Source organism: Talpa occidentalis, unplaced genomic scaffold (genome assembly GCF_014898055.3).
Source record: "Talpa occidentalis isolate TD23 unplaced genomic scaffold, MPIMG_talOcc4v2.1 talOcc4.12, whole genome shotgun sequence".
In the NCBI taxonomy this organism is placed as follows: domain Eukaryota; kingdom Metazoa; phylum Chordata; class Mammalia; order Eulipotyphla; family Talpidae; genus Talpa; species Talpa occidentalis.
In genome coordinates, this window is record NW_023601212.1 from 54892497 (window position 1) to 54905913 (window position 13417).

At 38.3% G+C, this 13417-nt stretch overlaps 1 protein-coding gene across 3 annotated transcripts in view; it reads right to left on the reverse strand.

The window, feature by feature from the left end:
- The window catches only part of CEP350 (centrosomal protein 350), a 121558-nt gene that overhangs the window by 72973 nt on the left and 35168 nt on the right, over positions 1-13417 (reverse strand). For all 3 annotated transcript variants that reach the window (XM_037506353.2, XM_037506351.2, XM_037506352.2), the window contains exons 10-12: positions 6986-7641; positions 6070-6191; positions 1109-2169 (exon numbers count right to left, since the gene is read on the reverse strand). In XM_037506353.2, the coding sequence (XP_037362250.1) occupies positions 1109-2169; positions 6070-6191; positions 6986-7641 (1839 nt within the window). The remainder of the gene's footprint in view (positions 1-1108; positions 2170-6069; positions 6192-6985; positions 7642-13417) is intronic.

Below are 13417 nucleotides of genomic sequence, written 5' to 3' on the forward strand. Positions count from 1 at the left end.
CCCTCCCCAATGCCCCATTTTCTACTATTCTCAAGATTATTCTGAAGTAAATAGCAGGTAACATGTCATTTCAACTTTAAATGTTTTAGTTTAGCTAAAAAATCTTAGTAAAAATTTAATGAAATTTAGGAATAAACCCAAATTTCTTATTTAAAAAGAGGTTTTTGTTTGCTATACTTCGCTTTCATCAAAAGAAAGCAAAAGAACTTTAAAATCTGAAAAACTTCAAAATAACCACCTACAGAAACAAAAGAGATCAATAGTATATATAGATCTGTACATGTTCATAACAAAATGGCCAAATATGAATTCTAGGAAAATGCAATGTGATACCCAATTGAGCAGATGAAATCAATACATTTGTCAAGTAAGTTGTTCACTATGTACAGTGGAAATGAAAAATTACAGTATCAAATAGCTGACTTAAGTTCAGTCTCACTCTCTAACCTGGAAATTCTAAGGTTATATTAGCAGAAGATGGGTAGAATCTGCCTATAAGAACACAGAAAGTAACTTAAAGGCATTTAACCCAACATAAAAAGGAAAGTTGTATTGCAAGGTTTCAAGGATAAGATGGGAACTTTAGAAATTACTTCAGAAACCAAATATATAGCCATGTAATGATTCAAAGTCTGTTTTGAAATTAGTTTTGACAAATAGTAATACATGTTTTCATACTAGAAATGTTACAGTTGCTCCCTTTCAATTCTTACACTATATTCCCAATGATACACAAATCACTGCATTGAAAAATACACTTATTTTCTATTTAAATACTTAACTATTTAACTATGGTCATAGACAATCTAGTATACATTTGATAGATACCAACCCTAAATATTACCTGTGAATTTCTCTAAATTTTATCAAAATTTCTGTCACTAGCAACCAACATATGACAGCAAATTTAAAAAAAAAGATTAAATTACTAACACTCTAGTTAATGCTCACAGATAATTTAAATGATGACTAATAAGGACAATAAGAAGTCTCTACCATCCTCACAATGAACTTGTAAAACGCACAGTAAAAATGCACAGTTAAATATTATCATGTATTGAATTATAAAATAATTTATCTTGAGATAACATACAAATATTTTTCTCACCTTTTCCATATAGCTGATATGATTTTGTAAAAATATTAATAACACTATGTGGACTTCCCTTTGCCAATTCTTCCCATGGTCCTTTGCTTTGCGTACCACCTATGTGCCCAAAAAGTGGTAAAAATTTTTCGGCTTCCTTCTGAAACTCCTTAATGGGTTCATAAGTATTTCTTTCTCCAGCACAAAATTCTTTTTCTTTTAAGACTTCCACTACCTTCAAAGGAGGTCGTCCATCTTGACCTCCTTCTTCTTCAGAGAAACTCCCCTCACTAAGAAGAAGCCCTTCACTGACTGAATCTGTGCTAGAACCAAGAGACCTTTTGGCTTTGTCTTTAGAACAAACTTGCATATCAGAGCCAGAAGAATCAGTCTGTCTCTTACACAACTGTGCTAGCAGTCCTTCTGATTTGGGAGCAGGAGATCTTATTCTTAAGCTTGATATGGCACTGTGAGGTCTTATCATCTCAGGAAGCTTTTTAAATTCACTAAGGTTGCCTACACCAGGAAGATCATCATCAAAAGTAGCATGAGATACACAGGTTCCCAGCATCTTTTGAATTCGGGCAGAGAAAACATCTTCAGTATCCTCTTTCACAGGTGGACTTATAGACTTGGTCCAAGGCCCATTTTCTTGGGGTGTTTGCTGCACGTCATACTCAGAATTCCACACTGACCCATAATTAATGTTGGCCCCAGCTAATTTCTTTGCTTCACTTTCAATCCTGCTGGACAAAGAAGCAGCTGTTGCTTTCAAGGCTTCAATACGATCCAGTTTACTCTTATATTGGCTGGCACTAGGTTTTAGCAAGGCACCTGGATGAGCAGCTGGTGAGGTTAGATATGGTTGAGGTGTAAAAGTTAATGGTCCTGAAGCCATATTATGATTCTTCCTGGTTGGTAAAAGAGATTCAAAATCCTTATGCAAAATTCCTACATGCTCTAGACTCAAGAGATGGGAGAGTAAATTTCCAGCTGTTCCAACATGAGACTGTGGTTGAGGATTGTGGACTCGTGGGCTCAATCTATCAGGTTGTATCCATGTAGGTTCCATCAAGTCCCTTCTGGAGATAAAAATCAAAATATGTTAGCTAACAAAGCAATTACATGTAACCCACTGTTTTTTTAAAGTTATTATTTTTTCTGATTAAAAAAGTAAAGCATACTCAATGCAAAAAAAATAAAAGAAGATAAAAAATAAAGGTCATTCATAGCTAAACAATAAATAAGTGGCACCATTAATATTTCATTTAAACTATATCCCTCCAAACATTTCTCTGTGTTTAGGTTGGTTTTGGTATTGTTATTTTCACCAAAACATAAGATCTTATCAAATATACTGCTTTGCAAACTGCATTCTTTAACTAAGACATCATATTTTTTAAAGTACTAATTAAAAAGAAGGCATTATAATCTTTAAAATTCTGTAAACAAAATCTTTACAACACTGACTATAAAAGAGAAATGCTTAAAATTGCTAAATATTAATGTAGACATATTAAATATTAACAAACACTATATGCTGAATATTTATGCTTAACATTGTGCATACTAAACAAATGAGAGTATTACAACCTAATTAAAAAATATTAATGAACATCAAACAACTAGATGCAAAACTATGACTACTAATTATAAATACACAACGCAAGGCAAGGTGTCCATAAAGTTTAGAAACAGAAGAAAGACATCTTAGGTGACATTATATAATTCACCTATATTTCCAGATTGGTAAGCATCCTGTATATTAAGAGGGACAGAAAGATTATATCCCTTATATATTCAGGGTATAGAAAAGCTGCTGCTAACTATCAAGGAGATCCTTAGAAAAATAACATGAGATTTTGTCCTTGGTCTTGTCCCTTATTTTTGAATGATGACAAAAAGATATGCTTATCAAATCTGCAAGTGACATAAGCTGAAAGGCATAGTTAAATACATAAATTATCAAATTAGGATATTGCTAAACCAACAAATAATGAATTATGACTCAATCATAATTACTAAATCATGATGGAACAGGCTACACTATCGACCAAACTAGTGTGGAGAAATGTAAAGTCTTACCAATTGCATTAAAAAAAATTATTTGGAGGAAGGTAACCACAGTGATAAGCAAATTGAAAAACATATCACTCAGATTGGGTTTCTTCAAAAAGATTGTAGCAATCTTTATGATTGCTTAAGGTCTGCCAAGAAAATCAAAGGAAGGAAGACTAGAGCATAGATTCCATACCACTGGAAACAGATTATTACAAATGCAAGGTGTTATTAGGGCCCAAACTAGGGCTAGGCATAATAGAAACATAAAGAAAGTTATAAATGTAAAAGATACTATTGCATTAAAAAACCAAGATTTTTAATTTTGGTTTTTTGGGGTTTTTTGCATATAAGAATTGGGTGTAGGCCAGATAGTTCAGGGGGTGAAAGGATTGACTAGAGACAAAGTGGGGAGCTGAACAGCCACATTTACTTAATTGCACCGCTAAGGGGCGCAGTGGGCAAGCCAGGAGAGGTCTGCTGCACCATATGTGGGTTAGCTTCCTTGTCGGAAGTAGTGATGATAGCACTGGCCACCAGGAAGACCCAAAAAGCCAAGGTTTTTAAATTCAAGCATTTAGCAGCAGGTGCTTTTTTGCTGGTAGAGGGATAGGGGAGACAAAAATGGAAAGACAATATAGTTAAGACTTAATTCTTACTCTTTAGGATCACAAGATTTAACAGGAACAGAGTTTAATAAACTGCTAAAATACAACATCATTAAGGACTAACACAAAGATATAAAGTTCAGGGGCCTCCCTGGTGGCACAGGGGTTAAAGACACAGCGCTATCAAGCTATCACCAGCCACCGCAACACAAGTTCGATCCCCGGCCAGGGAGCTAACCCACATGGTGCAGCAGACCTCTCCTGTGTCTCCCGCTGCTCCCCTCAGCAATGTGTTTCAGTCGATCTGCCTGTTCTGCACCCCACTCTGCCTCTGGTGAATCCTCTCACCCCCGAACCTCTGGCCTATACCCAAGTTCTTGTATGCATAAATAAATGAATCTTTAAAAAAAAAAAAGAAAGATATAACGTTCAGTAGGGTAGAGATGGGGAGCAATGAACATTCCTAGCCAAAGAAAGTGATATTTGAGTTGAATCTCCAAGTTCTTCAAAGTATATATGCAATCTGGATTTTTCCAGGTAGTTAAAGCAGAATGATGGAACACAAAGGGCATGGGAAAAAAATGCTGTGCTTTCAGGCATAATGTAATAATAAGCATAATGAGATATTGCAAAACTATTAACAGAAACAGGAAGGCTAAAGAACAGTAAAAAGAAAGTGAAGTCAATATACTATCTACCACAGGTTAAAAAAGCCTGACATGAAAAGAAAGAAGAGGAACTGATTCAAGGTAATAAGGTCTAGTAATAGATTTATGGTTGGTTTATTTTTAATATTTGGTAATTTGTTCAGTATTAGGAGGAAACTCAGAGAAAGGTAAAAATTGAAGATGTAAAATCTGCAGGGTCTGTCTGACAAAATTAACAGGATTGAGATGAACATAGAGAGTACACCTACCTAATGGTATTCAAAAAATTTTTAAAGCTTATTCATGCTTTGAATTTGAAATGTATTTACAACATCAAAAAAAAATTCATGCGAAACATTTCACTTATTTGGAGATAGTGTGTAAAGTGATTGAATAGACAGGTTTCTGGAATCAGACTGCTTAAGTTCAAATCCATCTCCATCACCAATTTATTAAGCTTTGAGAGTTTGATTTCTAGGTGTGACATCCTTTGTAAAACAGGAATAACAATAATGCCTAACAGTAGGAATTACAAGAATTGAATGAGAATATACATACAAAATACTTAGATCAGTGCCTGGAACATAACAAGTACTCAATAAATGTGAAGATATTTTTTATTGGTGTTATCATTTCTCTTGGGGGTATTAAGGTGCAAGTGGACTATGTACGTTAAGTTTCAAAGCCTTTCTTGGTGATTACAAAATATAATTTAAACCATGTAATCTTGAAACCACCTTAACTTTCATGCACAAATAGTTTTTTCCCTTATTACTTTATTGCAAACAATATTTTATCCCCCCAAAAAATTTAAGAAAGGTTAAGGTAAAATAGCTCACAATCACCAATCTGAAATCAAATCAAATCCCCCCTAATCCTTGTTTGTGTGTTTATATGCATATCCAAACATAGCTTGTAAGAGAAAAGAATAATAAACTGACATGACTTCTTTGAAGAAATTCTGGATAATAATAGATACAGAAAAGCCCTTTGAAAATTATTCACCAAAATACTTTAAAATTTTTTTTTTAAAGAGTGGATTTTTTTTTTTTTGAGATTTATTTTTATTTATTATTTATACAAGCACTGGGTACAGTCAGAAGCACGGGAGGGTGAGAGAATTCACCAGAGCCAGAGTGGGAGCAGAGCAGGCAGAAGGACCAAAGTACACTGCTGAGGGGAGCAGCAGGCGGTAGGACAGGTCTGCGCGCCATGTGGGACCCTCCTCCGGTGGCAGGGGAGCAGCTGGGGATCAAACCGGCGCTGCAGAGGCTGCGGGCAGCTTCGTAACCCAGCGCTCAACCGCTGCGCCACCGGGGAGGCCCAAAATACTTTAAAATTTTAATTTTACTGTGATTAATCCATCCAACAAACTTTCACTGTGTATTTAGTTCGGAGATAGAAAGAGTGCTTCAACTGCAAGTGATCACCAGGTAAAAGTGATATTTACACTGGGTACGAAAGTTGAAAGTAGAACAGAATCAGGCAGGCATGCAGTAAGTTATGATGGACACCATGCTTAAGTATCCATCAGAAGCTATTAACCACTTTCTAAATAAACCTCTTGCTCACAAAGAAGGTCAGTCAACAAAATTCAATGAGGATATGCTGCCACACTAATTTCAAGGAAAGAAAGAACCTTAGTCATCTTTCATTCTCCCCTTTTTACCTTGCAAGAGGCTGTGGAGGTTCTGAAAGAGACATGTCACTACTGGAAGATGCACTAGGGGGTCGTTCCTGCACTTTGTTTTCTTTGTCAGATTCTCCAGATGGCTGATACCCTGGTCTGATCTAGGAGAAAATAATACCAAATTTATCTGGCTGCCATTACAGCAACACACATATTTAAATAGCACATAAGATAAGTATTAAGTCATTTCAACTCCACAAAGATCATGAAATATAGGGACAGAAAAGTTGTTCAAAAAATTTTCAAATAAAACCAAGTTTACTTTGTCTTAAAAACAGCCATTACAATTAAAAGCAAAATTATATCTGAAATCCTACAAGGGTTACCTAACATTAACTGCCCAATTTAGAGTAAGTTATTACTCTTTCTAAACCTCAGTTTTACCATATAAGTAAAAAAATTTCAGTGCCTATCCTTCTCAAGGTTGTGAGGATTTACTGATGCCTTAGGCCAGTTTTTTAAAACAGTACATGACATATGGTATGCACTCAATGCTATTCCTATTATTCTTAAAAACATTAGCAATATTAATAAAATATTCTTTAACTTTAGCACATATCATAAAAATAGTCTAATCTAACTTCATTAGTCTAATCTAACTTCATTTGCTAGTAACACAATGAAACCTAGTGAGGGATATAACTAGCAGCAATGACAAGATGAACAGAGAATAGTAACATTCAGGAAACTCTTAACTGAGCACTAATTTACAATCACATTTAATAAATTGCTCTTCATACACAATAAATTGCATGAAATGCTATCAAACTATTACAAATATTATCTGAGCATATGTCTGAATATTAGGAATTGGGAGTAATTTTTAAACAGTATAGCAAATAAGCTTCTATTAACCATGAATTACTTCCCTTTGTATTTTCACCACAACTTTTACCTGTGCTTCCTGCGTAACATGTTGATGAGTTGGCTCTTCAAGCAAGGTCTTTTCTAGTAGCAATTTGGAGTAAGTCTCCTGCAGTCGCCTAGTAGCTGATGGTTCAGGGGGCACATTTTTTACTTTAGTAAAGGCTTCTTTCTGTTTCCGGTAGAGTTCCTGTAATCGTTTATTCTTCTGCTCTGTAGCCTCCTTTTGGGCCTTCTTCTCTTCGTTTTGCTTCCTCTTTCTTTCCTCCTGTTGTCTAACAATGTACTGACGTACCTCATCTGTGTCATAGTGGCGCTTTTTGGAAATAACAGGGGGATCTTCGTTAGCTGTTATTTTGTCAGGTTTTCTTTTTATTGGGCTATGACTCCTAGCGGCTTGTACTGGTGCTGATGACTTCTGATTCTCTACCTCCCCTGTCTCCTGCCTTGCAGCCTGAGCTGCAGAATCTAGCTGTAGGTCATCAAGAATTCCGCGAATTTCATCCGGCAAAAAGTCCTTATTTAAGGCAGTGTTTTCCTCCTGTTTATTATCCGGAAGAGATGTAGCTGATTTCTTTACATTACTTTCAGATCGAGCTCTACTTCTTGAACGTTCTGAGCTCCGTGGAAGATGTCTATGTGAAACATCCAACCTGGGATCAGATTCTGCTCTTCCAATATGACACCCTGCAAAGTATGAGCTGTTAGTGATTTATTAAATTACATATTCATTCCTAAGACTTATTGCACTAAGCAGAAAATTAGGGAACTTTGCTTCACCCTAAATTCAAATATCCTTTGAAGTCTTCTAGAGAATTATTATAAAAAGAAAGAAAAATAGGGCCTCCCTGGTGGGGAAAGGGGTTAAGACACAATCTATGAAGAGATCCACAGCCACTGCACCACAAGTTCGATCCCCGGCCAGGGAGCTACCCACATGGCACAGCAGACCTCTCCTGACCCTCCCGCTGCTCCCCTCAGCAGTGTATTTCAGTCAATCTGCCAGTTCTGTTCCCCACACTGTCTCTGGTGAATCCTCTCACACACATCCCCACACACCTCTGGCCTGTACCCCAGTTCTTGCATGCATAAATAAATAAATCTCTAACAAAAAAAAAAAAGAAAGAAGTCAGAAGCAGAAAGACAAATACTGTGTGGCATCATTTATATATGAAATATAGAGAAACAAAAAAAGGGTCAAATAAAACCAAACCAATAATAAATCCTGGAAATCTGACTGTAGAATTGAGGCTATTAGAAGGAGAGGGGGAGAGCAAAGTATGCAAGGGGAAAAATGGACTATGTTGGAGGACTACTGGTGCCTTGGTGGTGGGTGTGGTGACCCAACACCTCTAAAACATAGACAGTGTTGTAAGGCAATACTACCTCAAATCAAAAAAAGAAAAGAATAGCTAAGAATCTTAAAAAAAAAAAAAAATTAGCAGTAAGAAAAGAATTCAATCTTTTGAAAAAGTATATACTTCCTTGGCATTTTTAAAAAATATATATCTTCTTTTTAAATAAGGGCAGATACTATTGATGTGAATATTTAACTATCAGAAGTAATAGAGCATCAGTATTTCTATTACATGCATATTTAAATGTTAGTATTACTCTCCCCTACCCCCCAGTGCTAAAATAGCTAAAAAGGCTATAATGTTAAAAAACAACTCTACAACTCTACAGTGACAGAAAAAATTAAATATAGAGAAAAGCATTAAATGACTTAAATGCTTGCTGATGTGGTTTAATTTCAGACTGTGTACATGATGTGAGTTTACTTAAAAGGTAGATGAAAGTGAAAGGGCCGAATGCAAATATATACTGACTTCTATATGACAAAGCATAATTGTGATTTCTTACTGAATCCATTCCAGAAGCTCAAATTAACTGAGCCAAATTTTGCTTCTCAAAAGGAAAGCTGACCTGTACGAATTTATATTTCATTACTGAAAATTAGTGCTCATGAAAAACTAACATTCAAGATTTTTCAAAAAGATGAAAGCACTAGCAGGACTTGAAAGTCTAACTAGAGTTTATGGATCCTAGATCATATTTTGTTATCCACGGACTATATACCTTTCTCAGGTCCTGTTTGTGAATCTGTCAAATGAAAAAAATTCAATTTTGTGAATGTCTACCTGCCTTTGTGTATGGACAGATGAGGTAAATTGGATTTGACTCGGCAACATGGCGGCGAGGAGACGCTGCGAGTAAGATCTCCCATTAAAAAAAGTGAATAGGGAGGAAAAGCGGCAGGTCCCAGTGAGAACTGGGACACGGAAGATAAACGGGTGACTCCAGCAAACTGCCCAAAGAAGAAAGTTGCCATAAAAGAGGACCAGAAGGGAGGGAAGCCCAGAACCCTGCTCCCCTCCCCCGCCCACAGAGGCGGCACTCTCCGACCAGCAGAGGGGAGGAAACAACAAACCAAAACGGTCAACAAGAAAAACGGACGCAGCAAGCGGGACTGTGAGTGGAAAGGAACTATTTCAGCCACCACACCCCGTGAACGGGAGCTGTGGAGAACCCTGCAGGATTCGCCGCGGCGGTGAGCGAACGGCTCCGGGCGCCATTAGAGAAGAACAAAGACCCCGGGAGACGCGCACACAGCCCGGGCTGCCGGTAAGCCTGCGCAGATAGCGGCGCGCTCGGCGCGCTTGAAAAGCAAGTGCAGACCGGGATCGCGGCTGCCCAGGTCCCCGCGCCTGCGACCTAGGCTTGGGAGACGACCTAGGCTTGCGGGGAGACGCGCGGAGGTCCTCACTGAGGTGAAGGTCCCTCCCTGAGTGAGCAGGAACCAGGCGCCCAGGCACGAGAGCGGTGCAAAAGGCGCCCTTCCCGCGCCACTGAACTGGGCTACAGCCCGCGTCCTGGAACTGAGGGCTTTGGAACTGAGACCCGGGGCACGAAATTAGGGGCGTGGGTTCCCCACGACGGTGGGGCACAAGGCAGACACAGCACCCCAAAGCCGTTGAGGTGTACCCTACCATCCCCGCTTTGCTCCCTGTCCCACAGCGTGGAAAATCAGCTCCCCAAGGGCTCTAGGAGAGATCTTTGGCGCCACCTAGCGACTTGTAGACAGCACAGGCTCCTGAAGGAACTAGTGGCCAGCTGGGGAGTTAGCCCACACCGGGCCCCTTCCGAACAAGTAGTCTGAGCCCACAGGGAGAGCGAGCACCCACAGCCAGGGCAGACCAGGCACGCAGAAGAGTGTGCCTGACACCGGACGCGCAGGGAGTGTGTCCCACATCACCATTTTAGAACAGGGACATTTCTTCAGTAAAGACTACCTGCAGAAGGCTTCCTCAGGAGCCAGAGGTGAGCGGGGGAAGTTCGCCCACGCCAGACCCCCTCTGGCCTGCAGTCCAAGCCCAGAGGGGGAGCAGGAACCCACCGCCGGGGCAGACCAGGTGCACAGGGGAGTGTGTCCCCACATCGACATTTTAGGACAGGGACCTTTCTCCAATAAAGACTGCTTGAAACTGACAGATGACTCCAGGAGGAACCAGAGGGGAGAAGAGAAGCCCACCCAAGATGCCGGCCAGTCCCAACAACACAGTGTCCCAACGCATACGGCAAATTAGAAAACAGACAGTAGGGAGGAGAAGAACCACACGCAACCTAGCAACTCTCCAGAGAAAAAGCACACCACAAAAAGAAAACCAGCCCCCAGATTGCAACGACAGTAACTTGGAAGAACTTCTGGGCCTTCCAGAAAGAGAATTTAAAATTGCCGTGATTAAAAAACTGACAGAAGTCATAAAGGAAAACAATGATAAGGGAAAAATAATCAACGATCAGAAGAATGAAATTGAGTCCCTAAAGAGGGAAGTAAAAGAAATGCAGGAGATCAAAGAATTAGTGGAAGAACTAAAGAATTCTGGGAAAAGCAATGAAAGCAGAATTGATGAAATAGAAGAACGAATAAGTGCTCTTGAAGACACAGAAATAAAAAGAACCAAAACAGAAAAGGAAAGAGAAGTACGAAGGAAAAAGAATGAAGAAAGACTTCGGGAACTATCTGACTCCATGAGGAAAGGAAATATAAGAGTTATAGGAATACCAGAAGGAGAGGAGAGAGAAGTAGGAACAGAGAAAATTTTCAAAGAGATAATTGAAGAGAACTTCCCAAATGTGAAGAAGGAGCTGAAAATTGATATACAAGAAGCAAGAAGAACACCAAACTTCCACGACGAAAGGAAAAATACAGCAAGACACATAATAGTAAAGCTCCCAAGAATCCAGGACAAGGAAAAAATAATGAAGCTGGCAAGAGGGAAGAAACAGATAACATTCAAAGGAAAGCCAATCAGGCTGACATCAGACTTCTCCGAAGAAACACTACGGGCAAGGAGAGAGTGGAGGGACATAGTCAACAGACTCCAAGAAAACAGATGCCAACCAAGAATACTCTATCCCGCAAAGCTCTCCTTCCTCTTTGAAGAAAGAATATGGACTTCCCAGACAAACAGAAACTCCGGAATTTCATTGCAACTAAACCCCCACTCCAAAAAATACTACAAGGAGTCCTAAAGCCAGAACCTCAGAGGGACGAATAACAATGAAAGAAGGCCAAAAAAAAAAAAAGTTATTAAAAGAATAAATAAATAAAATCAAAGGAAAGACAAACACAATGGCAAATACAGATGTTAACATATCAATATTAACTCTAAATGTAAATGGACTAAACTCTTCAATAAAAAGACACAGAGTTGCAGCCTGGATTAAGAAACAAAACCCAACCTTTTGCTGTCTCCAGGAAACACATTTAGCTACAAAAGATAAAAATAGGCTCAAAGTCAAAGGATGGAAAACAATCCTACAAGCAAATGGGCCAAAAAAGAAAGCAGGAACAGCTATACTTATATCAGATAAAACAGATTTCAAACTCAAAAAGATAAAAAGAGACCCCAATGGTCACTACATTATGATCAAGGGGACAATACTTCAAGAAGAAATAACACTCATTAACATATACTCACCAAACGAAGGAGCACCAAAATATATCAGACAACTGTTGTCTTCTCTGAAAACAGACATCAGAGAAAACACATACGTAGTGGGAGACTTCAACACACCACTATCAACAATGGATAGATCAACAAGACAAAAAATAAGTAAAGAAACCAAAGCTCTAAATAAGGACCTAGAGCAATTGGGCTTAACAGACATCTATAGAACACTAAACCCCAAAAAAACGGAGTACACAATTTTCTCAAGCGCACACGGATCATTCTCCAGGATCGATCACATACTGGGGCACAAGACAAACATCAACAGATACACCAAGATTGAAATCATACCAACCATCTTTTCTGACCATGAAGGCATCAAACTAGAACTAAACCATAAAAAGAAGGCAAGGAACTTTCCTACCTCATGGAGATTAAAAACCACACTACTGGAAGACCACTGGACTAATGAGGAGATCAAAGAAGAAATTAAAAAATTTTTTGAATTGAACGACAAGGAGGACACCAATATCCTAAATGTATGGGATGCAGCAAAAGCAGTAATAAGAGGAAAATATATAGCAATAGAAGCTCACATCAAGAAACAAGAAAGAACTCAAAGAAGCAACCTAATCTCGAAGCTCAAAGATCTAGAAAAAGAACAACAAAAAAACCCAAAACCAGTAGAAGAAAAGAAATAATAAAAACCAAAGCAGAAATAAATGAAATTGAAACTAAAAAAACAATCCAAAAGATCAATGAAACCAAGAGCTGGTTCTTTGAAAAAATCAATAAAATAGACAAACCCTAGCCAGGCTCACAAAGGAAAAAAGGGAGAAAGCACAAATAAACAGGATCATCAATGAAAGAGGAGAAATCACAACGGACACAGCAGAAATCAAAAGAATAATCAGTAACTACTATGAACAGTTATATGGAAATAAGTTTAATAATCTAGAGGAGATGGACAAATTCCTACAACTCTACAATCACCCAAAGCTAGATAAAGAAGAAATAGAACACCTAAACAGACCAATTACAATTACCGAAATTGAAATGGTAATCAAAAACCTCCCCAAAAACAAAAGCCCAGGACCTGATGGATTTACAAATGAATTCTACCAAACATTCAGAGACGAATTAGTGCCTATCCTTCACAAACTCTTCCAAAAAATTGAGAAGGAAGGGACAATACCAAACACGTTCTATGAAGCCAACATTACACTAATACCAAAACCGAACAAGGACAACACTAAAAAGGAAAACTACAGGCCAATCTCCCTAATGAACACTGATGCAAAAATCCTCAATAAAATTTTAGCCATCAGAATCCAACAATGTATCCATAAGATAATTCACCACGACCAAGTTGGATTCATTCCAGGGACACAAGGATGGTTTAACATCCGAAAATCAATCAACGTTATCCAACACATCAACAAAAAGAAATATAAAAACCATATGATAATATCAATAGATGCTGAGAAAGCTTTCGACAAAGTGCAACA